Here is a 24,259-nt window from a genome sequence, read left to right on the forward strand (position 1 = left end):
CCATGTGCCGTGGAGCGGCTGGGCCCATGAGCCATGGCCACTGGGCCTGCGTGTCCAGAGCCTGTGCTCCGCAAGGGGAGAGGCCACAGCGGTGAGAGGCCCACGTACTGCAAAAAAAAAAAAAAAAACTTCTTATTTCATAGGATTATTGTGATGATTACATGAAATAATTCATTTAAAGTGTTTTGGACAATGACTGGTACATAAAAAATGCTCGCTAAATGTTTGTTGTCATTAATAATTTCGTTCTTGCCATTATTTTTATTAATAGCAATGTAGACCAGAGTTTTGATCATGTGAGGATCAAAAAGTCCCAGACTAACTAGCAATAATGGAATTAACCTGTCTTGTCTTATCATCTTCCATTAAATTATCTGAGGGCCAACTGGATCTATGGGAGATATCCCAAGAGAAGTGGCAGCTTTTAAAGATGTTGGTCTTATAAGAGGGTGCCGGGGCCCTGTGACACAATGTTTTAGTTACATAATACTGTATTGAAAGGTTCAAAAATGAATTTGAAATTCTCTTCCTGTCTCTGCATTCTCCTTTCCTTCTCTCACTCCTCCAATTCTCACATCCATGGAGCTAGTGGAACAAATTTGCTGCCCTCCTGGCTTGAAGCAAGAGGTACTGAGTTGGGATTGTTCAATAATTCTGTTTTATCCAAGATAATGTGCCGTTGGTTGGTTGTTCCCAATTCATTTGCCAGAGAAAAAGTATTTAAAGACTAGGGTAGGTGTGAGATAAAGAGAGGATTTCTGGGGTCTCTGTTGCTTGTTATGAGGCATGTGCTTGCTGGCTTCAAAGCCTTAAATGCAAAAAATTAGTCTCATGAGTTGGGAGATTGGGATTGACATATACTATTTTATATTATATATAAAATAGATAACTAATAAGGACCTACTGTATAGCACAGGGAACTCTACTCCATACTCTGTAATGGCCAACATGGGAAAAGAATATAAGAAAGAGTGGATATATGTATTGATATAGTATAACTGATTCACTTTGCTGTACACCTGAAACTAACACAACATTGTAAATCATCTATACTCCAATAAAAATTTTTTCAAAATTAGTCCCATGGAGTAGGTGTTAGCATGCTTCTTCTGTAAAAGCCAGATAGTAAATACTTTAAGTTTTGCTCGCTGTATTAGTTTGCTAGGGCTGATGTAACAGTCCGACAGACTGGGTGCTTCGACGACAGAAATGTATTCTCTCACAGTTCTGGGGACTAGAAGTTCAAGATCAGGGTGTTGGCAGAGTTGGTTCCTTCTCAGAGCTGTGAGGGAAGGATGTATTCCAGGCCTCTCTCCCTGGTTTGTAAATAGCTGTCTTCTCCCTCTGTCTCTTTATATCATCTTCCCTCTTTGTGTACCTGTGTCCAAATTTCCCCCCTTGGAAGCAGACCAGGCATATTGGAGTAGCGCCCACCCTCATGACCTCATTTTAACTAGATTGCCTCTGTCAAGACCTTATCTCCAAAGGTCGCATTCTGAGGTACTGGGGATTAGGACTGGAACAGCTGAATGTGGGAGTGGGGGACACGAGTCAACCCATAACACTAGTCATATCGTCCGTGTTGCAACTTCTCAACTGCCACTGTAGCATAAAAGCAGCCACAGACAATACATAAATGAATAAGTAAATTTATTTATGGGTATTAAACTTTGAATTTCATATAACTTTCACATGTCACAAAATAGTCTTCTGATTTTTTTTTTTTCAATGATTTAAAAACGTAAAGGTAAGTCTTAGTTCACAGGCTGTCCAAAAACCAGGTGGCAGACCAGACTTAGCCCGAGGATTCTAGTTTGCTGACCCTGGCCTTTTTGAACATTATGCACAATTTCTGATTACATTCAGGCAAGTGTACATCCGAATAATTTTGGCTCAACAATACATTTTGTAGAAGGTACAATCGCATTCGTATTCACATGTGTGTTTATATAGAGAGATGAATTTTAACGTTTTCAAAACAAGTATCAAATGTTCCTGGAAATCTCCAGAATTGGCCTTCTGAGATTGAATCCCCAGCATCTGATGGCAAGAAAACCTGAAAGGAAAATGTCTTCAAGTGTGTTTGTTTCATGAAATCGCACTCCTTTTTCAGGTGTTTGGTTTCTTATAGGAAGGATTCCTTCTTTTTTCTATTTAAAGCAATTGCTTACAAATGATTTTCAGATGAGCAGTACTCGAACTCTGTTGGAAGACAAAGGAGAACTATTCAGGAGGAACTTGTGGATAAATGGTATGGAAAAGAAAGGTATGAGAGAGAGTCCTGGACAGTACTTAGAACGCGTGGGCAGCAAGTGTGGGCCGTTTCTACTTGTGCAAAGCCAGGAGTGCCCTGACATTGTGTTCTGGTGTGAATGGGGCTCCCAGGAGTGGCCAACAAGGCATGATTGCATTTCAGATGCTTTCTCAGTGACCCTCAAACCCACCGCCCACAGAAGCCCCACATCGCTTAGGAAGCCAAGTCTATTGTTGCTTTTTGTTCTTGGTTTGCTTTTAGTTACAGTCTCAGGTATTACAATGAGGATGGGCAGTATGGTATTCAACAAAGGCTAAGATGCTTTGATAACTGACTAAGATTTTCCAGCTGTACATTTTGTACTGTCTTTAACCACCTGGGCATTTCTCTGTTGGTGAATCCAACTACTGACCCAGACTTACATCAACATAGGGTATTTCATTTTGATACCGCTCAGAATTTGCAGTCCTGATGAATTCACCGTCCATGTAGTGAATACGATTCACTAAGCAGTTTAAAAGCAGATATAATTTATACTGTTTCTATCAGTACCTGAAACTCTTGCTACTCAAAGAGTAGTAGTCCTTGGTTCAGTAACATCAGCATCACCTGGTTGCTTCTGAGATGCGGAATCTCAGGCCCCACCCCAGACCTGCCAAATCAGATTTTGCATTTTAAGAAGCTCCCCAGGGGATCTGTGTCCACATTCAGGTCTGAGCGTTCCTGCTCTGGTAACCTTCAGCATCCTTATTTCCACCTCTGTTTGGCAGGATTGACTTTCCCTCCAGACCAGATAAATCCCTCTAAAGCCAAACCACTAGGAGGCATTTATAGGGGTAACTGGCCGCTGCTGTTCTCTCCTCCTGGAAAATTACAAAAGGTGCAGAAAATAACCCAGACAAATGTCCCTAGACCTTTGAAGACCTGTTTCCACTTCTCAGAAACTTAACAAAACAACAAACAAGAAAATCAGTTTTACTTTGCATCACCATAGAAACCCTACCTCAGTATCAACTCTGTAGTGTTAGACTGTGTTTTCTTCACAGTATTACGCTAGTCAAACTGAGAGATTCAAAATAACCTGGGGATGAAGAAAGTTCTGATTTGATTTTACAAAGATAGGAAGCCTTGCCAAAATTGTGGGTAGACAGTCTAGCACTACTTCGATTAAAAGGCCAACAACATACTTCAGGGACTTAAGGGCAATATGGCAGTCGCACCACAGAGGCAAAGTCCATGGAAGAACATATTCTTTTGTCAAAAGTGGGAGAAACGTCCAGTCACCGCACTCACAAAATGTCTATTCAGCGTCCATAAATTCCACACGCGGTCTTTATACCGCAGGCAAGACCATGAGTCGGGGGCTCGCTGCTGCCACCTTAGAGCCTGGCGTTGAGGGTCTCGCTGCACTGCCCCCGCTCCGACAGCCTCACGGCACAAGTTCTCTTTCTTTCCCTGTTGCTTCTGTCCCTCTTGCTCCCTGCGGTGGTCCTTGCTAACTTGCTGCTTTAGACACAGACACACCCTGAGGGAATGTGTTCTGAGTGTAGACCCGTCTGTTCCGTCTGGTTTTTGTTTTTTGTTTTTTGGCCGGTACGCAGGCCTCTCACTGCTGTGGCCTCTCCCCTTGCGGAGCACAGGCTCCGGACGCGCAGGCTCAGCGGCCATGGCTCACGGGCCCAGCCGCTCCGCGGCATGTGGGATCCTCCTGGACCACAACAACAACAGCAATAATAATATATTCATTAGCTTGTGTTATATGCCTGCCTGTATTGGGTTAGGGTAGAATGCGAAGTGTTTTGTGTGAGTTATATCTCATTCTCACCACAGTCCAATGGGATACGTACTCATCCATTCTTGTTATGCAAATGATAAAACTTTGGCCCTGAGGATTTGAATAACCTACTATTTCTAAATGATATAGCTGGTATTTGAACCTAAGCTCTGGCCCCAGAGCCCGTGGTCTTAGCTAGGGTGCTGTGCTATGTGGTATCAAAAAATATAGGGATGTGCACCCAGCTATGAAAAAATAGAGTTGAGTAATCAGGGTGCGCGTCTTCAGCCTGGCATATCACTGATGCTCCCAAGCCTCTAAGAGTGTTCTCAGATGCAACCCCTGAGCCCCACAATTCCAGAGCAGTGGGAAGTCCAGTTTCTCCTTTAGACTTCCTACCCCTGTTTATGTCCTCAAATCCTTTCCAAAGAACTAGTCCTCTCTTAGAAGGCTGTACCTTCTAGAGGCTAGAGAATACCACAATGCTACCTGTGACCAGTTACATCAAGTGGGCTGGGGGTTGGCAGTTATGGGACATGCAAAGAGACTGTTAACTTTTCCCCTGGAGAAGTAGTATCACCACCCCAGGGTGGGCTCCCCGATGGTAGACCTGAAAGGAGACGGTGGGCTAGGCCACTGAAGATCCCCCTAGGCCTCGGTGGTTTCTCAAGGTGGGAGAGGGAAAGAGCCCATGTTCTCAGAACTGTGCTCAGCCAGGAGTTCTCCCTGCCAAAATGGACCCAGAGTCTCCTCATCTCTCTCTGTGGCTTCCTTTGCACGCTGCTTTGCCAGCCTCGGGAGTGCCCCTGGGAGGGCTGGGTTGAGAGGAGACAGTTCCTGGATTCCAGTCCTGTGTCTTAGTCATGGTCAGCTCAGTCCATGTGGAGAATCTGAATCTCAGAGACTGCGGGTTGGGGATGACCTCAGCCCCTTCATTCCCCAAAACTGTTCTGGGTTCCTCATGCAAATCTGCCGGCCCTCACTCACAGTCGTCAAGCCCCTCACAGTGAGACTGCCTATTTCAGAAAAGGAAAAACATGTAAATTAGAATGTCCTAGATTCCTGGATATAGAACTATCCAGGTAAGATGTATCCTCATTAATATTGAAATCATCTAATTGCCTCTGTTTCATTATTGCTTATTCAGTGATAGCCAATTCAGATGCCCATCCAGACAGGCAGCAAATTCTAGACTGGGGCTAGTGTAAGACCATAGAGCACAGTGGGAACTCTGGTGACACTCAGCTCTCTCCAGTTATTGCCTTGTTAATCTGTGAGCCCAGGGTTGCCAGATCCCCCGAATTTTCAGAAATCTAGATTTCATATGAAATTTAATATTGGCAGGAAAACGATTACCAAAACAAAAACAAAATCCTGTCTGTGTGAAGGACTTCTAGTATGGGTGGGCTAGATGATTCAAACTAACCTTCCGTCTGAAAAGAGAAAAGCTGAAAGAAATCTATAAAAGTATCTTTGGAAAAGCATCAATGACCAATGACCTAATAAGATAGCAACATGAATAGGAAGGAGGTTGGGGCTCAGGGAAATGAGCCAGAGCTCTTTCTATCCCAGGGCATCTGCCTAGCGGAGGGCTAAGAAGAGCTGCTTTTGGCAAATTACTCAAGGTGTAGGTGACAGGCATCAGGTCCAATGCAGAACCTGGTCTATTTCCACCTGCCTCTGCCACACAAAGGCCAAACCAAAGGAGGCTAAGAGGCAGACCTGTGTGGCACATTTCTGTGGCTGAAGGAAAAATAGAGCTAAGAACTCACCAAAGGCAGAGATCTTGGTACAGTAACCCCTGTTCTAGATTGTAAATTTGAAGGGAATCATTCCAAAGGTAGACTACAGACTGTAATCCAGGGGTTATAAAGCCACGGCTCTGAACTACTAGCACCCTCAGGCATCTCACAGGAGGCGATGAAGGACACTAGAAATATCCTAGGTCTCAAGTTATTTCTATAATAATTTTTTCAAACAAAATGGCCAGCAAACGATAAAAGGTTACAAAGCACCTGAAGAGACAAAGCAGTGTGCACCAGAATCAATAGACAATATAGAATAGAGGGTAAGACACGTGGAGGATACGTTGAGGTCTAGCATAATTTAATTGGAGTCTCAAAAGGAGAGGAGAGAGACTGGCGTAGAGGTAAAACTTGAAAAGATGATAGCTGAGGATTTCCCAGAACCAATGAAGGAAAGCAATCCACTGGTGCTAGAAGCCTGAGCAGAGTAAATAAAAATAAATTCACATCTAGACACATCAGACTAAAACTACAGAAGATCAAAGACAAGTTGTTTGATTGACAACTAATTTTTCAACAGCAACATTGAAAATCAGAAGGCTGAAATAAAATAACTGACAGTCTAGAAACGATCTTTCTAAAATGAAAGCAAAATGAAGATGTTTTTAGACAGACAAAAACTGAGAGAATGGGCTATCAGCAGCCCCATACAGCAAGAAATTCTCCAAGATGTTCTTCAGTTAGGAGGAAAATTATCCCCCATGGAACCTCAGAGGTGCATCAAGGAATAAAAAGCAAATAAACATTTAAAATAAGGGTTGGTTTTTGTGAACATTAGCTGTATAAAACATTAATAGTAATGTCTTATGATGCTGAAAATTTTTATCATATTAATATTATAAAGAATTAAAATATACAACCATAATAGCTCTAAGAACTGTGAGAGTAATCATACTTAAGATATACTAAGATCCTTAGATATTTTGGAAGAAAGTAAATTTATGGATCATTATTAGACTTTGAGAGGTCAAGGATTCATGTTGTAGTTTCTAGGTGACCATCACAGACACACACACAAAAATCAAAAGAATATAACTTCCAATCTAAGAGAGGAAAACAGAGAATAACTTTAAAAGATCAATCCAAGAGAAGAAAGAAAAACAGGTTGGTCAAATAAAAAGCATATAAGATGGTAGATTTAAGCACAAATGTATTTGTTATTACTTTAAATATAGATGAACTAAGTGCTCCAGGGAAAAGACAAAGTTTGGATTTTTTTAAAATGACAAATATAAGCTCATTATAAGAGACACATTTTGTACAAAAATACAGAAAATTTGAAAGTTAAAAAAATGGAAAAATATATACAAATAACAACCAAAAATCTGACTCTGTTAGTTTCAGATAAAGGTCAAAAGTATTGCTTGATATAAAGAGGGACTCTTCAAAGGGATCAAAACTTTAACTCCCCCCAGGAAGACCTAATAATTTTAAAATTATAAAGCAAAAAATTGGTAAAACTGTAAGAAGAAATAGAGAAACTGACGATAGCCCTGAAATATTTTAACAGCCCTCTCAGGAATTATTAGAACAAGGAGATAGAAAAATTAATAAGGCTATAGAATATTTGAACAACATTGTTAACATGCCTTATTTAATTGACTTATATAGATACTACAGCAAACAATCTCAACATATAAATTGTTTTCATGACACAGGGGACATGTATAAAAATTCACTATAAAAATTAGCTACGTATAAAAATTAACTAGGCAATGAAACAATGCAGAGTATTATCACAAGGGCAATTAAGTTAGAAAGTATCAATAATAACAAAATGGATACAGAAAAGCATTTGATAAAATGCTTTCCTAAATCATCTATTCATGATAAAAACTCTGCAGACAGAAATCAAAAGGAAGTCCCTTAATCTCATAAAGAACATTGCTAAAGAAAAATCTTGGACATGGGCTGTATGTGCTGACAGTATGTCATGCTAACTAGGGAAAAAATTTGATGAGTTCATGTAGAACTCAAATGCTCAAAGGCCTCGGAAGTACAAGCATCAGCTTTACATGTAATTCAAGTATGTAACTTTTATGCACTTCCCTGTGATTGCTGCATTTCACAGTTCTTAAAAAGGTAGTTTTCAAATAGCGTACTTGAAACAGAGAAACCTTTTACAGTAAAGGCATGAAGACAAATATTTTAAATATTCTGAAAATGGAAACTTTTCCCTCAGTAGAAGGGCAATCTAGGGTAGTGAGATACAGCCCAGCTTCGCTGTTAAAATCATGGCACCAACTGGGTTCAGAGCTCAGCTCTGCCACCTACCAGCTGTGTGTCTTTGAGCAAGTGATGTAATGCCTATGAGCCTCAGTTTTCTCATCTGTAAAATGGGATTAATACTACCTCCCTCACATGATAGATATAACTGTTACAGATTACATAAAATATAACCATCTATTATAAAGATTAACTCAACGCATGAATTTGGAATAGTGCTTGGCACATGGTACATATTCAGTGTCAGCTATTAAAAACTGCTGAAGAAGAATTAAAACTTCAGAACCCGAGGCACAAACTATAGATGAGAGCAAGGAAAGGAATTTCCTTTTCCCAAGACTTTTGCAAGCCAGTAAATCAATTCTCTGTCTTCTTGTGTAGCCAATTCTATTGTCTGTGACCTAAACCCAGCCAGGAAACATAACATCTTCTGGCTTCCAAGACTGCTTAGGCAAGAGCGGGAATTATCTGATGTTCATATGTGCAAGCTGCATATTTAGCAGGGTGAGGCCTCCTGGCAGCCTTCAGTGACAGAGTCACAAGTGCAGGGCTGGGGATGCTGCTGAGGGCCATGCTGTATCTCATTTCATGTTTATCACCCTGTGGAGCAGGAACAATTATTAGCATCCCAGTTTCAGAATTGATGCACAGTAAAATACAAGGATGCACAGAGAGATTAAGAACCTTATCTAGTGAGTGCTGGAGATGGAATTAAGCCCAAGCCTAATGGATCCATGCATTCAACCAACATACTCTAAGTTCTCTCACTGTACTTAAGCCTTAACTTCTTTCCCCACCTCATGAATGGTCAAGCAATGTATCAGCCTAAAGTTCTGTTTAGACGGCTCACCTTTCCCACTCTGGTTGCCTATTGTTGCTTCACAAATCACCTTAACACTTGGTGGCACCCTACGACAATGATTTCTGCCCGCTCATGGACCCTGTAGGCTAGGAATTTGGACGTGGCACAGTGGGATAGCTTTTGCCTCTGCTCCCTGATGTCTGGGGTCTCTGATGGGAAAACTAGAAAAACTGGGAGTGACTCAAATGGCTGGGTGCTGGAGTCTTCTGGAGGCCTCTTTACCTTTTTTGGCCTCGAGATGACTCTTCTTGCATATAACATTGCTGAGGGCAATGTGGGGAAGCTGCCAGGCTACATGACCCAGGCTCACGAGTCACAGAACAGCACTTCTGTCAAACTGTATTGGTTGAATAAGGCTGCCAGGTTTCAAGGGGAGAGGGACTAGACCCACCTCTTAATGGAAAGAATCCCAAAGAATTTGCAGCCATGTTTGAAAACTATTACATCATTCTTATCCTTTTAATTGGCTTCAGAATATCCAATATAATAAAGGCCTTTAGGCCTAATGCCTAAAAGCAAACAATAGTTCAGCACTATAGAGTTTCCAAGACATATTCTCTTTCTTCACACCTTCTGATTTCGAAAACGGTTTTGAAATGGCATTTCCCATTTCGTTTTAGTGAATAATATTTTCGTTAGTCCAGATGGGCTAGACCAGTGCCATGGTAACCAACAACCCCAAAATCTCACTGGCTTAAAACCACCACTGAAAATAAGGTTTACTTCTGATTCCTATTATATATTCACCACAGCTTGGCTGGGTGCTTGCCTCTGTGTTCTCACTCCAGGGTCCAAGTGTACAGAACAGGTGTCAAGAACATCGCTGTGTTAGGGAGGGAGAAATTGTCCTCTACCCTCTAGGTTCTTCTGGCTGGTCTAACTGATGTGAGACAGATTAACAGGAGAAAATGAAACAAAATTTTAATAACATGTCTACAATTGGGGAGACCCAGAAAAACTGAGTAACTCGCCCAAATGGCTGAAACCTTCACCTTAAATACCATCTTCAGCTAAAGATAAACAAAGATGTTGTAAGGGCTTGGGACTTCAGAAAGGAGGAAGGCAGTTGACCTGGAGATGGAAAAGCAAATGTTTGGTAAATAAATGTTTTCTGGGCTGTGCAGAAACAATGGGACTTATAGTAGATGCATCTCTAGGCCCTGTTTCTCCCCCGACAGCAAGCCCATATTCTTTGCAGATGTCTCTGGTGAAAGCTCTATTCTGGAAACAGGCCCTCTATCTAATTTATTTTTTAGGCAGTTAGGGGGAAAGTCAAAATTTCTTCCTGAGTCTTTTGGGCCTTCATTGTTTTCAGCTTGAAATAACCTACGTGCTAAAGAGACACTCTGGAGGGGCAGATTTGCTCCCCAACAGCTGGTTACCGTAAGGAGAGGAAGAGCTTTGGCTGAAAGTGACCACATCTCCTCTGCTCTTAACCCACTGCCTGGAAATCGTCAAAGGGCCCTGCCTGACCATGAGAAGGCCTGGAAGCTCAGCCTTCTGTGGCAGAGAGGAGAGAAACACTAGGTATCGGTGTGTGGCACTGATGACACCACAGTGATCCAGTAATGCCATGAAAGAAAGGAAGCTTAAATGTATTATTTGGAATAGTCTTTCTGAGCCTAGACCTATGAGGGCTTTGGAACCAAATATTTGTAACTGGTCTTTTGGAAGTGTGGAAAGGTGAGTTAGTTTGGACGAATATGAACAGTGTACAAACGTGTTCAATTTCTGTTAAATGAACCAAATGCAAAAGTCCAGTGGACACTGCAGATTGAGGAAGATATAGGGAAGCTGGCTGAGGTTCCAAGCTTGGTTTCATGATCCTAAAGTGCACCTTGAGGAAAAACCTTTGACCACCTATGTCTAAGAATCACAGATCTCCAGGGATACCCTATAGTCCTGATGGACGTTCCATATTGGGCCTCAAGCTGTACAGCCACTAAACCCAGGTTGGCTGCAGGTGCTCTACCAGGGTGGAGAGGGTGTAAGATCTGGGGTCAGGACACCTTGAAACTCAGTCAGGAGCTTTTTGGTACTGTATCCTTAGGTCTCTTCTTCCCCATGTGAAGCCACCCTCAGGAGCAGCCCTGGGGGTGTGCACCATCCTCTCACCAACACACCCACCACCCACATTGCTGACAGCAGACAGCTTCCTGTGACAGGGATGGGTGACTACATCGTATGCACCCCATGGCAAAGCCTGGGGTCAGAAATTCAAATGACAGGCAGATAACTCACCAATGTGAATAGGGCAGCAGGGCATAGAGCAGTAGGAAGTTGTTAGTTAGAATTGGCATGCCATCTAAAGGCATTCAGTTCATATTTTTAAAAATACATATTAATTTTGTGCCAGCAAAAATAAGAGATGGTTGAGTGGATCTGGTGGCCATGGATCTCCAGTTTGCATGCCCCAGTCTAGCCCCATCACAATAGGTAAGTGTTCCCTATTTCATGGAAAGAGAATGAAGGTGCAGGGAGGTTAAGGCGTGTGCCCAAGCTTGCACAGCTCATAAGGGGTAGGGCCAGGCAGTTTGGCTTCAGAGTCCATGCTTATAGCCACCATTCTTCACTGCAGATTCTAGAATCTAGTGTACTTTCAAGACCTGGGTATGCACCAGAATCACTATGGGAGCTTGTAGAGCTACACATTCCCTTCCTGGTTCCTAGATTCACTGAAACAGCATCTCCATAATGGGAGCCCACAACAGCATCCCCAGGTGATTCTTACCTCGTCCTCAGGTAGCAGTCTGCTGACCAATCTTTGGGAGACTTCTGCTGACGCTTTTAATCCATCTCTAAGGAGCCAGGCTTTCTGGGATCTATACGCAGAAAGCCAAGCTGAATCACATTATTGTTCCAACCCTAGGAACCTAGTTTTTTAAAAATCACTACTAATAACCTAGACCTTGGCTTCAAAAGAGGAGGCACATAGCTACAAGGAGAGTCCTTTGAGAACCTGAACTGGAGAGTGGTTCTTTTTTTTTTTAAACCTCTGCTTTCAGTCTTGCAGTTATGTTTCTGGTAACAGTTTTGCAAGTGGCGGTAGGGAGGTGGGCACCTCTAGGTTCCCTCTAAACTGGAAAGTGCATTCTACATCAGGGAAACCTTTGAAGTCTGCTGTGGAGTTGAAACGTGAAGACACGATAGGGACATTGGAGGAGGAAGGCAGAAATTGTGGCGATCTGAATCAGTTAGCCATTTCCCACCTTTCTGCAATGTTTTTGGTGGCAGATGAGGGGATAGAAAGAGAGAAGAGAGGAAAGAGGAAAAGGGAAAGAGTGACCAGGGGAGTGGTTCTATAAAATGGAAGCTGTGAACTCTTGCAGGTTGGCCTGTGTTTGCATGACAGGACAATGAAAGGCCACCCCCAAGATTCTGCTTAGTGCCTTTTGGCTGTGCCCCCAAATGCTGGCCAGCATGTTTGCTTTCTCTCCTTCTTCAGCCCAACATGGTACTTCTGAGTAGGGACCGAATGCAGCTCCAATTTATAGGAATAAATAGTAAAAATGGCTTCATGACTCCTCTGATTTATTTTGGATTTGCAACCTAAGCACTGCCTTTTGCTTCCTGAAGTCCCAAGTCAGTTGCAAAGGTGGGGAGGGCTGTGGAGAAGGAGGCCCAGCTGGCCTGGTCAGTGTGGTTTCTGTTAGGATCGTCACTGCATTCCCAGAACGCTAGCTTAGTTTTTGCTTTGATTGAACTTCTTTGGGAGTATCTCATCGCATATATCCTGGAATGGCTTTCTCCCCCTCAGAAGAGAGCTTTTATGGAGGCCTGTTTTCTGACATTCACAAAATAGATGGGTTCCCTCGGGATTGGGCTCGGAATTCAGATTTATCTACAGTCATTTTTCATATTCTCTATTTTGGTTAATTTTAGGTCCATTGTGGATCAAGATGGATAAATAGATTTATTACGTGAAAAGGGAATTAAAGTTAGGACCATGGTTGTATATATGATATTAAAGAGCAAAATGTTTGCAGTGTTTAGCATTTTCACTGAACTTTTTGTTTTTTTAAGGACTAATCTTTTTAAAAAAAATTTTATTTATTTAATTTATTTTTATTTTTGGCTGCATTGGGTCTTCACTGCTGAGCGCAGGGCTTCTCTAGTTGCAGCCAGAGGGGGCTACTCTTTGTTGTGGAGCATGGGCTCTAGGGCGTGCGGGCTTCAGTAGTTGTGGTGCACGGGCTCAGTCGTTGTGGCTCATGGGCTCCGCAGGCTCAGTAGTTGTGGCTCAAGGGCTTAGTTGCTCCGCAGCATGTGGGATCTTACGGACCAGGGTTCGAACCTGTGTCCCCTGCATTGGCAGGCACATTCTTAACCACTGTGCCACCAGGGAAGCCCTCACTTAACTTTTATTAGCAACAAATGTATTTGATTTTTTTTTTTTGACAATTTCTCTTCTAGACACTTCTCAGGTGGATTTGAAATAGCTAGTCATCTTTGTTACCCAAAATCTGGGCTTCTGTAAACAGGGCAGCATCTCACCTCTAGGGCCCCTTTGTGCAAATTAGAAAAAGGCTCTCTTAGTGGGAATGCACAGGGTGGTGAGACTAGGGGATGGCATCTTTGTGAAAAGACAAAGGCACCCTTCCTCTGGGAAAATGCAGCCCCTTGCCAGGACGCCTGGCTTGCTGAGAGAATCTGGCATAGATTTCCATCCCTGCTTACCTCTTTGGGCAGGGGCCTTATAAATTTGCCCTGACAGTTAGTTACAGATTCCTATACTTGGCTCTCTCTGTTACATTTTGTAAGTGTTCAGGATTTGAAGGGCAATGTAATCAGAAACTTTCTCCCTACTGTATAGCACAGAGAACTATAATCAATATTTTGTAATAACTTATAAGGGAAAAGAATCTGTAAAAGAATATATATATAAATAACTGAATTATATATGTATAACTGAGTCACTTTGCTGTACACCTGAAACTAACACAACATTGTACATCAGCTATACTTCAATTAAAAAAAGACTTCAGAAAAAAAAAGAAAGAAACTTTCTCCAATGCTGAGATGTATTGGAAACAAAGCCAGAGGATGCCTCCAAGTTTACAATTATAGCAGGTATGGATTTTTCCACAACTCCTGTGATGCAAGAAATGTCACATTTCTGTATTGTATGGATCTCTAACTCCCGTCTGAATTGGCAAGAAGCTCAGCAGTAGCCATTTGGGGCTCCTTCCCTTTTCCAGATCATGCAAAACAGCTCAGAGGGGATGGAGCAGGGAGAGGGCACACGCCGTCCTGGGGGAGAGTGCAGGTCTCTGTGGTTGCCTTCACCTCTGCTGTTGTCCTGTCCTCTGTCTGGGGCACTGCTCTGGGCAGGGGCACAGAGTCTTTTCCCTAATAGTCCTTTCCAGTGCCACAGGCTATCCTTTTCTCAGAGTTCTTTTCCCTTTCTTGCTTTCTTGGATTGGACAGCTTTCCTTTTCTTTGAACTCTGGACTGTGAAGGTTTCATTCAACCCTATCTCCACATTAGTAGTTAGTGCTAATTAGAACCACCCAAGCACCTGCTAACCCTTCACAGGCAGAGCAGTTCCTGGCTTCCCCTTGGGCTGAGGAAGAGGCAGGAGTCTCATCTCGTCCTGGTGAATCTTCCTGATGAAGGAGGTGCAAAGCACAAGTTAGTTTCTCAGTATACCGCCCACTGCACTAAACACTCGAAACAATATCCCAAGCCCACCATTTCTTTCAGCATCTCTTATGGGCAAGACACAGTATAGGGAGGGAAACACACATTTAAGAAAAATTTTGCCTTCTAGTAACTTAGAGTTTAGTTGAGATGTGATAGAGGAAAGAAAAGAAAACCCTTACAAATTCCTGTAAATCAAGATAAAAAAGAGTCATCAGAGAAGCAAGTGAAGGGGTCAGAGAATGGAGAGATCCTTACTGGGACTGTCAGAGAGATTTCATGAAAAAGGCCTTGAGGGATGGGTGAGATTTCAGCATCGGTCCAAAATGAAAGAACACATGTACAAGTGGAGAAGAGCGTGGGCTGAGAGGTCACTGTTCAAGGGGTGCAGTGGGGTGAAACAAGGAGCAGGCAGAAGACTGGGGAGGGATTGTGGAAAGGAAGGGTGTATTCATTTCCTTCGGCTGCTGTGTAACAAATTACCACAAACTGGGTTACTTAAAACAATAGAAATTTATTCCCTCAGAGTTAAAGAGGCCAGAATCCTGAAATCGAGGTGTCGGCAGGCACACCCTACCTTTGGAGCCTCTGGGAGAGGATCTTTTCCTCACTCTTCCATCTTCTGGTGGCTGCAGGCATTCTTTGGCTGGTGACCCACCATCTCTGTCCCCATCGCCACATCACTTTCTCCTGTGTGTGTGTGCATATGATCTCCCTCTGACCCTCTCCTATAAGGACTCTTGTGATTGCATTTAGGGCCCAGCTGGAAAATCCAGGATAATCTTGTCATCTCAGAATCTTTCACTTAACCACATCTGCAAAGACCCTTTTTCCATATAAGGTCACATTCACAGATTGCAGGGGATAGGACATGATGTCTTAGTGGGTTGAGGCATAGTATTCTGCCTACCAGAGAGGGTAAGACCCAACTGTCCAGAAGCTGACAGCCATACTGTGAGGGCAGACCTTAGGCTTAGGAAACCATCCAGGACTTTTACATTAGGGTTCCTAAAAGCGCACTCTGGTGAGCCTGAGAAGAGTTAGCAGACTCCTGCAAGCCAGGGGTAATAAGGAACTGTGTTACAGGGAGGAGCCATGGGATGAGAAGGAGTGGGTGACTGCTTAGATGTGGCGAAAAGAGAGAAAGACTCACCAAAGTGCACTTCCAGCCCAGCTGATGGAGAGATTGGTGGGATCTGCTAGTAGCAGAAAGGGGAAGGTGGTGCCATGAGCTGATTTGGTGAGGATGTTAATTTCAATTTGCAAGAGGTTGAGTTTTATGAGGAAAAAAAGCTTTTTCTCACTGGTGATAGAAAGCTGGATAATGATGCTTCCTCCAAATGATCCAAGAAAAACATACTCGGGGTTTGTTTATTCGTGTGATTTTGTTTTAAAATTTTGATTTATTTTAGTGCACAAACAGACCAAAGGTAACAAGAAATCCAAGAGTAGGGCCAGGTCTCAGACACTAGACCTTGAGCAAGTTATCGATTCAGGCCCGCCTGGCAGGAGTTAGTGGATCTTTACTTTTGAGATTATTGCGACGTACACCATCCTTTTCTCTCTACCAACTCTTTATTATTTCCTTCTGCTCTGTTTAACTTTTATTTCTCCAAGATCTTTTCTAAATTTCTTAGAATTTTTCATATTTCTCAGAATCTCTGCTTTCTCGTAATCCTGGATTACCCTGGCGCCTTATGCCCTTGTGATTAGTGAATTATAACCTCGTGGTTAATTTAGCTCCCACTAAAGAATAAGCTGGCTGGCTTATTCTTTCATTACTTACCAATTTAAAAAAATTGATCAGAAAAAATCTGATCAGCTGGTTCAAGTTTTGCCTCAGGCTATTATTGCTCAGTCACTGACCAGCCTATGGATCAGCTGCCTATAGGTCAGGGACCTACTGCTGGTCCAGTCAGCTATGGCCAAGGAGTGGGATCATGTGAACAAACAAGGCAACCTAGTCTCTATCTGGAGCAAGGAATTTATTAATTTTATTTATTTATTTTTGCTGTGTTGGGTCTTTATTTCTGTGCGAGGGCTTTCTCTAGTTGCGGCAAGTGGGGGCCACTCTTCATCGTGGTGCACGGGCCTCTCACTATCGCGGCCTCTCTTGTTGCGGAGCACAGGCTCCAGACGCGCAGGCTCAGTAGTTGTGGCTCACGGGCCCAGTTGCTCCGTGGCATGTGGGATCCTCCCAGACCAGGGCTCGAACCCATGTCCCCTGCATTGGCAGGTGGATTCTCAACCACTGCGCCACCAGGGAAGCCCCCTGGAGCAAGGAATTTGACAGGCACATTCACGGGAGTTCCTTAGAACAGTGGTTCCCAAAGTGTGATTCCTGGACCAGCAGCATCGGCATCACCTGGAATTTGTTAGACATGCAGATTCTTGGGCCCCAACCCAGATGTCCTAAATGAGCAACTGCAGGGGAGGAGTCCAGCAGTCTGCATTTTATCAGGCCCTCCAGGTGATTCTGATACACATTCAAGTTTAAGAACCACTGCCTTAGACTAAGCAGACTGCACACGGACTAAAAATGAATGTTTGAATGAAATGAGAGAAAGGTGGTTCGTCTTTAACCCAAGAAGGAGTGTTGATGCAAGTTGCCTCTAAGCATCAGGTGAATGTGGCATTTGTTGTAAATCCCTATTTTTATGGATGTCAGAATGTCAGTGTTTTATGTTGTTGAATGATCTTCATTCTCCAAGTTTTATTACCTGCCTCAAACCATGAACTAGGATAAGAACTGTCTTCCCCATGCTCTCCTTCCCACATGGATACTTCTCTGACTCTCCTAATGCACAGTCCTCATTGGGACCAGCCAAGCCCTGGGCTCCCTCCACAGATTCGAACAAATTTTACTTAATAAGTGATTGTGTTTCTGGTTAGCATTTGTTTTTCTCCAAAAAAATCAGTTAACTATTTACTTTGAGTCTTGTGACATTCAGATCATTTACACCTCTCCTGTCTATTGCCGGTCAGGGTAAGAAGTTCATTTGTTAGGGGCTTGTTTTTATGGCTCCAATTTACATGAATGTGAATCAAAACAACAACAATATAGAACAAGAGAGAAGATGAAAAAGAAAGGGAAAGAAGAAACCCTCTCTTCCCTTCCGCAGGGTATGAACAGGTTAAAGCCTAACACGGGGCTAGGATGAGGCTGAGGTTATCAGGGTGTAGAATTTAAGGGGGTGCCAAAAAATTCAGTACTCAAGGTAAATATTGTAATGCAATACTTTAAAATATCAAAACCAATGCAAAAAAATCCATGAGAAGCTAAGTATCAGAATTTTAAATAGAGACAGACTCCATTTCCCTCTCTAGGCTGATTAACTTGAGATGACAGCAAAAGCCACCCAAACCTCCAAGAGTGTGTGGAGCCTTGGTGTGAGTACCCTCGACTGGAGGCATTGCCAATGCCATTTGCTGCAGGATGAGCACTCACTTTGTCCTACTCTTGAGTGTAGAAAAGCTATGTCAAGCACTCTAAGAAGCACTGGAATTAGAAAAAAGATGCTATATTTCTAATAGATTATAGTCTCTATTCGTTTATTTACTTCATTCATCAAGAGTCATCTTGGAACGTCTAATACATTCATAAAACCGGAAATGCTCTTCTCCCCACTGTGCATGTGTTCTTGGTCAGTGGGGATGGCTAATCAGTCCTATCTGACCCCTCATCTGATGTGGGACAGGTCTAGTACAGTGGAATGATGCTCCTACTTTTTCTTTATCTCTCCTCTTAGGCTCATCTTGTCCGCTCTGTTTTTCCTTGTCCTTTACGGGTCTCATGTTCAGAATTGTGTCATGGAAAGAGCAGTAGAGGAAGAATCACTATGTTCTTATCCCAGCTCAGCCACCAAACAGATGTGTGACCCTGGGCCAATCACATCTCCTCTCTGGGCTCAGTTTCCTCATCTGTCACGTGAAAGAATCAAATTAGATCATCCCATGCTCCTCTCTGTTTCTTAAGCTCTGTGTCCAGCTCCTCCTCAGAAATTTCACATCCGCAGGCTTCTAATTTTTCACCCCTCTTCTCATTCCCCAGTCTGAGGGCCTTTCCAATTGCTTCAGAAAAATGAATCTCCCTCTCTCTCTTTTCCATGATGAACGGTTGATGAAATGAAAAAAAGGTATCTGGGAGTCACATGTACCAAAGCTGTGATTTCTAAAGAAAAACATGACAGTAAAAATTCAGTACTACTGACCCTCTGGCTTACACAGAGTGCCCTTCATGAATGGCCACAGAAGTCTCTATATCAGCTTCATCATTTTCTTTTCATCAAACTGATATAGCATCCTTTTATTCCACCAATATTTATTCAATGCCTCCGAAGTAGCAGCACCTTTCTAGCCCTAAATTAGACAAAGCTCCTGCTCTCATGGTGTAACCATTCATTCTAGACCATGCATTCTGTGTACACACACACATTCACATGCACACTCAAGCGAGAAAAAAAAATACTTTATGATCCTTAAATTATGACTTGAAGCTCCCATTTCACAAGGCTGGCAAAAAATTCAAAGTTGGGCACTTTTAGGGATCTCTCCCAGAATTCCCTTGGATCCTACAAGCATCTAAAGACTTTCTGGGTTCCTGAAAAATGTGTGAAAGGACCTCAGTAGTAGTCAGTCCATGGTGATCATCACTGATGTTTTTCTTCCCAAACCCTCACGGTCTCTTGAGGGCAGATTGTTCCACAGCTTCTGTGTCAGGCTGGCCTGGAACTCTTTGCTCAGGGTCAGACCATGTTCAAGGTCTTCCTCATAGAGAATTTCCAAAAATGTGTTTCCTTCCTTTCAGTTTGCATAATTACCATGGAAGCCTTCTTCTCTGACATGGTCAGGATAAGGGACAAGTACTTAATTCACTACTCCAAAAAGAGAGTTAAAAGGGGTAATTAAATGTACACATATCTTGACCATTCTATTTTTAGCACAAAACATATAAATGTATGTTTGTTTGTCAATCTTTTAATTTTGGTCCAACACCTTTTCTTTGAATATGAGCATACTCTTTGGTGTTGTGATTATCTTTCTTCAAAAGATTCCCACTCATAATTCATCATCTGTAATGTTCACCTTTAATTTCTTTATTGTCAGTGGGAACTTAAGGCCACTTGTGAGGCAATCTGAAAAAAGAACTTTCTATACTTTAAAATATTCTCCCCAGTACTTTACAGCATCTCACAAACATCTATTTGGACAGGCATGGCTAATCACCATTATCTAACTCTTTCCAAAACATTCAACTTAATTTTCATAGAAAGAACTCTTCCTGTTTATTCTCACATATCCCTGGTTTACATATAATTTAATAAATTCATAGTTTCAATAACAAGTACAACAGGCATTAACATATTTAGGAACAAACGTAACTGACTCCTAATAAGCACGTAACTGCTAGAGGCAGAAGTAGGTGAGCATGTTAGAGAGTCATCTGTTGGTCACAGACATCCAGTGTGCAGTGGACCTCAGTCAGGATGGTTTACAGAAGAAATGGGCAGCATAGGTTCATCTGTAGAGTTCAGCAGAGATCAGTGAAGAGAACACCTGCAGTGTTTACAGTATCGGTTACAACTGTGCTCCCTTACCCTCTTGCCAATAGGTACCACCACTTAAAGGTAAAGAGTAGAAAATCCTTAATCTTGAAACTTACAATGCTGTCAAACAAAATAGGTCTTAATTTTCAGTTTAAGGAAAGTGAGGGTTAGGGTTTCAAATTCAGTTTCACTGCATTTTCTTAAATTGATAGGATATTTTAGCTTTATTCATCCTCCAGGACCTCAAAGTGATTCATTTTAGCTTTATTCTCTTTCTCTGTCCTCACTTTACCTCTCTTATAGGTGTTATGTAGACTTAGATAGCCGAAAAGGGGGGAAGAAGGAAAGAGGGGAGAGAAGACAGGAAGAGGAGGAAAGCTAATAATCTGACATCTATACAAAGTGGGTGCTTGGCTCTTAAAGAATCCAGATGCTGCCCTATGGGCATCCTGTGGAACAGGGCCTGGCAAAATGTGCCAATGGAAATTTTTTTCTGGGCACCAGTTGGGTTAGTTATTAAAAGGAAAAGAAATGCTTCTGTTTCTGTGTATCAAGTTTATGGACGTGGAACCAGAAGGAAGCAGCACTTGCTTGTGTCGTTGTGAAGAGGCTCTAGATTTTCATCTCTCTTCTGGCTTCCAAGATTACATCTGCGCCGCTTCATCTCGTCATCTTTATAGAGTGAGATAATGTAATACATTTAGCCATAAATGTATTAAACTATGAGACTTGCTGCTAGAGCATTCTTTCCAAAGCACAGCCCTGACACTGTCACCTTTTAGCTCAGAAACCTCCAACATCTCCCCTTACCTAATGAATTAAAACCTTACACTTGGCCCTGGTGGTTAGATCTCTCCAAACAAGTCTTGCTCACTTATGACTCAGGAATGCCCTGTGTCCACACTCCACTCAGGACAACTGGGCTACTTGTGCTTCTGGTGTCCTGGGTGTTTGCTTGGGCTCTTGCTGTCTGATTAGAATGCATGCATTCCCTCCATCCCTCTATCTGTTAGGGATACGTGAAGGTTGCAAGTAATAGAATCTTCCTCTCCCCTCCAAAACTACAGGTTTTATTTTCCTCAATATGATATCTTTTCCCCCTTTAGGCCAGTATTTCCCAAACTTCTTTTCTGCCAGTACCCCTATATTAGTATTCGTCTTTAAATGGACTTAACTTTGTTTTCACTTAAATCTATTTTTTTATTATAGAAAGCTTACATCAGTGCTCTCTATGGAAAAAAACAGTATCTCTGGGTAAACTCCCTTGATAAATAAAACAGTATCCCTTGATAAATAAAATTCATCATAAAAAATAAATGCAATAAAAAATACAATGATATTACCTTTAATCTAGGTAACTCTTGCCTGAGGCATGCTCTGTCCTGGTAAAAGTGTTAAAGATTGGCAGCAACTGGATTTTCTCTTTGATGAAATCAGGAGGATTGAAGAAGAATGGAAAATAGACTGACTTTCTCAGTGATCTGGTGCCATGCCCATGCACCACCTAAAATCATCTTGAGTGGTGTGGGCTCCTCACTTTGGAAAACACTGCCTGAGTCTCATGAAATGATGAGCAGCTAAAGGGAAAGACGTGATTCTTACTCCCCTTCATGTCCTTCACCTTTCCAAGAATCTATTCCCTAGACTTCCAAACCTCCCCACCTCCTTCTAGGGGATGCTGAGGTGCCCCATGAGCCACTGTGTTACATGATGGGAAGAAATGAGCAGTTATTTTCTGCAGCACTAGCTGATGGATTGGTCTGTCTTCTCCAAAACATCAGGAGAGTAGGTTCATCAGGTCCATGGACTTAGGATGGAGAATGAGTGTTTTTCCTCAAGTTCACGCATGTGTGTGTGTGGTGGGGGCCCGGGTATGTGTTGGGGAGGGAATGTAGCAGAGGAAGACTGGGGGGGGGTGGTTTCTGAACTTCCTTGATTCACAGCGCTCTGTTCCTGAAATGCTTCAATACCCTCGTAGTTGGGTTGTGCAAGTTCCTACCTTAGAGCAATGTTTTTGGGAGCCAGGTAAGACTTTGGAGATCAACTGCTCCCTCTCCTCCCCCTAACCCCCAGCCCACTGAGTCTCCTCTTTCGGAAGAGGAAACCAGGGACCAGAGAACAGGTGTCCGGATCCGCAAATCAGAACTGAATTCAGATGCTTGGAATAGAAACCCATCCCTGCGGCCCTCCTGTGACTGACTCGAGTTGTTCACAGACTTTCTTCCTCCTTTTCCAGGCAGTGCTGAGCCCTCTCATAGCCATCGCGCTGAAAATATCCCAGATTCACGAGAGAACCGGCCGGAGGGGCCCCACTGTCATCACCTGAATGGAGGACAGATCACTCACCACAGCCAAAAGGACGCGCTCGGCGGGGGACGCTTCACTCATGCCTTCTTGCTACCTGTTTGTGCCTCTTATGACTTTGAAAAAAAAAACAAAGGTTGATTTGGTGGTGGGCGGGGTAGGTGGGGAAAGAAAAAAAAAGTCTGTTTTGTTTGGGTTTTAGTCAGTTTCTGCAAATGCAACAGGGTCTTAGGTTGTCTCTGAAAGCTGCACTGTCATCTGATATCTGTGCTTTATCACACAAGGGAAGCTGCCCTTTTGAGAGAGAATCAGTGGGCTGGGAATAGTCAGGGCATCTGTGCATCATTGGTGTCAGGTGAGAGAAGGTTCTGGAATAACGGAGGAGAGTGCAATGCCAGAAGTCAGCTGACCCTAAGCCCCAGGTGCTCCTGGACAGACCTAAGAAGGTTCTCCTCAGCAGGGGGAGAATTTAACTTTTCATCCCAGGTCAGGTCTCCCATGGATGAAAGTTGTAGAACTCCTAATAGCCCACTGCATGCCCACCAACCCCCTGATGGCCACTTACCCTCCTTCCCATCTCCAAAGTCCCCATGCCACCCCCTTCACATCTTCAAGAGCTTTCTACAAACCACAATGACACACTTTCAACAAAACATATCAAAGGGTGTTTTTCTCTCTTATTTTGTAAATAATATCAATACTAGCTATTAAGCAGGCTGCATTCCTTCAAATTCAGCCATTCATTACACAGGTGGGAGGTCATTTCTTATCAGGACTCTGAGAATGAATGCGGAACATTTTCGGCCCTGCCTTGATTATATCACGTGGGTTGGTACATGAGTTGATACTAATTCCTGCTAAGAAGGCAAAATACCACCATGTCGGCTGTCTCTCTGACTTTCTCGCTCTGCTAACTTATCTCCCAATAAGGGCCTGTTTTCATGCACTTGTTTGGACACAGTTCAGATCTTACTTGTCATGGCTGTAAAAGGAGACAGTGAAATGCTGTAAAAGTAGGAGATGAAGTGGATGCTGGAAGGGAACCTTGCTGGTGGCACAGTGATGGGCCTGACGAGATGGCAGGGAGGGTGGGGTCCCCTCCTGGAAAGCAGAGGGTCACAGCTGGCTTTATTTGCCCAGAAAAAAGATACTGTGGCCCTGGCAGCCTCCGTCAGTCCTCAGCCAGAACCCTGGGTGCACAGGACCTGTTTGCATATGTTTTGCTTCCTTGGGAACGCACCCACTTATCATGTCATTGGCACAGATAACATGGTGCGCTTTGACCGTTCAGCAACGCGTTACTGCTGTAGTCAAGATTAGGGCAAGCAGGGAGACATTCTCAGCAAGGTATTTGTTTCCATTTTCTATCTATGCTTCTGTCAGAAACTTGCTAGGACCTTTAGTAGCTAATAAAAAAGAAATTTCTGATTTCAACCTTACACAAGAATTGTGGGTTTTTGCTTATTTGTTTGTCTTGCCATTTGAGAAACTCCAGTAGTGGTCACCCTTCTGATAAGTCTGCCTTGCAGAACACTCGCAAGGGCTGGTTTTCATCAGTATGATCTTGGGAATTTAGTAAATAAACGGAACAGAGAAGGCGAAGTGCTCAAAACTGCCTTTGGGCGTCAGAAGAAACGAACATGGCATCTAACCTTTCATCACAAGTGTCTTCATTTCAAAATAATAGTAGGGTGGCTTTGAGCTGAGATTCTAAGGAACTAGTTATGAAGTTTATCAGCAATGGAATACAACTTGCCTTGTGGCTTTGGTTCTCATCATCTTTAAAGTGGAGGTCCATGGCACTTCCCCGGTGGCACAGAGGTTGAGAATCTGCCTGCCAGTGCGGAT

At 42.9% G+C, this 24,259-nt stretch overlaps 1 protein-coding gene across 1 annotated transcript in view; it reads left to right on the forward strand.

Annotated features, from left to right (window-relative positions):
• PGM5 (phosphoglucomutase 5) overlaps window positions 1-23,858 on the forward strand; it is a 187,696-nt gene extending 163,838 nt beyond the window's left edge. The window contains exon 11 of the mRNA XM_059072728.2: window positions 22,344-23,858. Coding sequence (XP_058928711.1) covers window positions 22,344-22,433 — 90 coding nt within the window. The 3' untranslated portion in view covers window positions 22,434-23,858. The remainder of the gene's footprint in view (window positions 1-22,343) is intronic.
• Window positions 23,859-24,259: the final 401 nt, after the last annotated feature.

The sequence above is a fragment of the Kogia breviceps genome, chromosome 8 (assembly GCF_026419965.1).
Source record: "Kogia breviceps isolate mKogBre1 chromosome 8, mKogBre1 haplotype 1, whole genome shotgun sequence".
Lineage (NCBI taxonomy): Eukaryota > Metazoa > Chordata > Mammalia > Artiodactyla > Physeteridae > Kogia > Kogia breviceps.